At 39.1% G+C, this 2,862-nt stretch overlaps 1 protein-coding gene across 4 annotated transcripts in view; it reads right to left on the bottom strand.

Moving 5' to 3' along the window:
- Positions 1 to 2,862, bottom strand: part of LOC106873104 (uncharacterized) — a 259,225-nt gene that overhangs the window by 26,415 nt on the left and 229,948 nt on the right. For all 4 annotated transcript variants that reach the window (XM_052975584.1, XM_052975587.1, XM_052975585.1 and 1 more), the window contains one exon: positions 1,607 to 2,019. In XM_052975584.1, the coding sequence (XP_052831544.1) occupies positions 1,607 to 2,019 (413 nt within the window). The remainder of the gene's footprint in view (positions 1 to 1,606; positions 2,020 to 2,862) is intronic.

Genomic DNA, 2,862 nt, shown 5'->3' with positions numbered 1-2,862 from the left:
ATATATACCCATAGAACATAGACATAATCATGCATGTCATTATATATATAGATATTTTCATTTCTTGAAATTTTAAATAATTTTGTTTGTAACTACTCTGATTGTCTAATGTTAGAAACTTCAACAACTAACTCTAAAAATAAATCATTAAACTCTATTATATGTACTGAATACTAGTTCCTCTCTCTCATTTTCAAACACATATATAGTGAATGAAATAAGTTGTGGCTTGCTTGTTGTAGAGCAAAGGTTTCCCCCTTTTCTCTTGATAACTTTCAGCTTTGGGCGCCTGATCATCAAGTTTTATTAATAAGTAGGTAAGAAGACAGAACCCTCGCATCTTCCGGGAAATGGTCCAACTTGATATGCAGAAAAGGAGTGGGTATAAATTCCATACATTGTATCCAATGTAAGCTAAGGACACAAAAGAAGTGTGGAATCACAGGGAAACTAACAGGAAATAGGTTCTCCTGACTGCCCAGATAGTATTCTAGAAGTAGTTAATAGCTTTTGTTATTTAGGAGATGTAATTAGCAGGGGGGGGGGGAGTTGCTCTGTAAGTATAGTAGCCAGAGTAAGAAAGAGTAAGTCTAGGGAACTACTATCATTGGCAATAAAATTCCTTCTCAGCAAAGAACAGTTTGTATGATGCCTGTGTCAGAACTGTGATGTTGCATGGTAGTGAGCGTGGGCACTGAATGCTGAAGATCTGCAGAGGCTAGGAAGACATGAAATAAGTATGATCTGATGGATGTGCAATGTATGAAAGCCAGAGTACAAATTTCCTGAGAGAAAAACTAAATATAAGAGGAATCAGGTGAGGTGTGCACTGTTATGAATATAAGAGGAATCAGTGGAGGCTGCACTGTTATGATCATGTGATGCATATCAAGGATGACAGCCACATACAGAGGTACTAAACAGCTCATGTCAGAAGAACCTGTGGAAGTGGGAAATCAAGGTTGTGGGAGTGTTCAGAGTTAATTTGTAGGTTTGGTCCAGATGAAGAGGTCCATGATGTTTACAAGTTTTGTCTGGAGGAAGGGGCCTGTATCCATGGTGTTTGCAAGTTTGGTCTAGAGGAAGGGGTTCCATGGCGTTTAGAAGTATTGGGTTGTCCGGAAAGTTCGTGCCGATTTTTAAATGAAAGAAAAAGGTCAATAAATACTTGCCATTACATTTTTAATCAACCAAATATGAACCATTTTGTTACACAATGCATCTCTATCTTTCCTTTAACTTGAAAATATGCCCTTCTCAGAATTGAGGTGGTTTCATGGCAAATAAGTCGAAAGGTAAGCTACTATAATTCGGCACAAACTTTCCAGGCAACCCAATACTTTGCAAATTCTGAGATTGTTCCTCTTTAATGTGCAGGAACATCAACTGACTGAAACATCAGCAAACATTCTCCTGCAACCATTGATTTGTAGTTGTTCAAGTCAATAGTTGCAGAAAAGTCATGCAAGAGAGTTGATAGTCTGTGGAAGGACTGGGAATTTGTGATTAGTGTGAGGCCCAGGAGGGAAGATGATATGGGAGAGCCAAGGTGAATGTGACTTGAGTGGTTGTTACTACTACTACTACTACTACTACTACTACTAACCTTAGGTTGATCCTTCTTGTTAACAGATCCTTTATCATCTGCACTTCTCTTGTCAATTTGTTCAGGTGAGACAACACTTAGATTACTGGAATGTCCATCATATTGTAGTACCACTGTGCTACCATTACTCCGACTGTTGTGACTGTCATCGTTGTGGCACTGGTTGCTGGACAATTTTGGTGACACTGTCTTCGATGGACACAACTTTGCTTGTTTCTGATGCAGTGAGTTCTTCACATGTATTTGTTCAGTGGTGGAAGGGCGCAGCGCTTGTTCCAATGGCCGGTGGTGGCTGCGCTGCAAACTCTGTGATTGCACACTGCCCTGTGTGGATGACACCTGATGATGACGACCCATCTGATGCTGTTGGAGAGCTTGTTGTTTTAGAATACCTTTCACTTCTTTCTTGCTCCCTGAAATTACAAACAAAAGGAGAAATGCTGGTGTAGACATTGAAACATAGCCATATACACACACATACATGTACAGTATATGTACTATATCTATATATTTAAAAAATTCTTTTACTTGTTTTAATCATTTGACTGCGGCCATGCTGGAGCACCACCATTAGTTGCGCAAATCAACCCCAAAACTTATTCTTTGTAAGCCTAGTACTTATTCCATCGGTCTCTTTTGCCACCGCTAAGTTACGGGGACATAAACACACCAGCATCGGTTGTCAAGTGATGTTGCAGGGACAAAGACAGACATACACACACATATACAATGGGCTTCTTTCAGTTTCCGTCGACCAAATCCACTCATAAAGCTTTGGTTGGCCCAAAGCTATAATAGAAGACACTTTCCCAAGATACCACACAGTAGGACTGAACCCAGAATCATGTGGTTGGTAAGAAGCTTCTTACCACACAGCAACTCTGGCACCTACGCTTCCGAAAAAAGAAAAGCCGTTGGAAAACAGTTTATAGCAGAGACTCCATCTAAGAATATCTGAAGAAGGAACTGTATTCTGAAATATCATTGGACTATAGATAACTAACTTACAACAGGTATATAGTCCATTTTTTTGTATTATAGTGTATTGTTGTACCATTCAAAATTTTTTATTCTATATATATATATATATATGTATATATATATATATATATGTTAATTCTCTAGATGAAGTATTAACAGTAACTGCACGATAAAGTGTAGTATATTGCCACTTAAGTGTGGCTGACCCCTAGGGGTGGATGTTACTGTTGCTTTTAGCCCCAGGAGGACATCTCCTCCAGCTGGCTTATCGACAC

This window comes from Octopus bimaculoides, chromosome 21 (assembly GCF_001194135.2).
Source record: "Octopus bimaculoides isolate UCB-OBI-ISO-001 chromosome 21, ASM119413v2, whole genome shotgun sequence".
NCBI classification, from domain to species: Eukaryota; Metazoa; Mollusca; class Cephalopoda; order Octopoda; family Octopodidae; genus Octopus; species Octopus bimaculoides.
The sequence above is the reverse complement of the archived record's forward strand: the minus strand, read 5'-3'. Positions and strand labels throughout refer to the sequence as shown.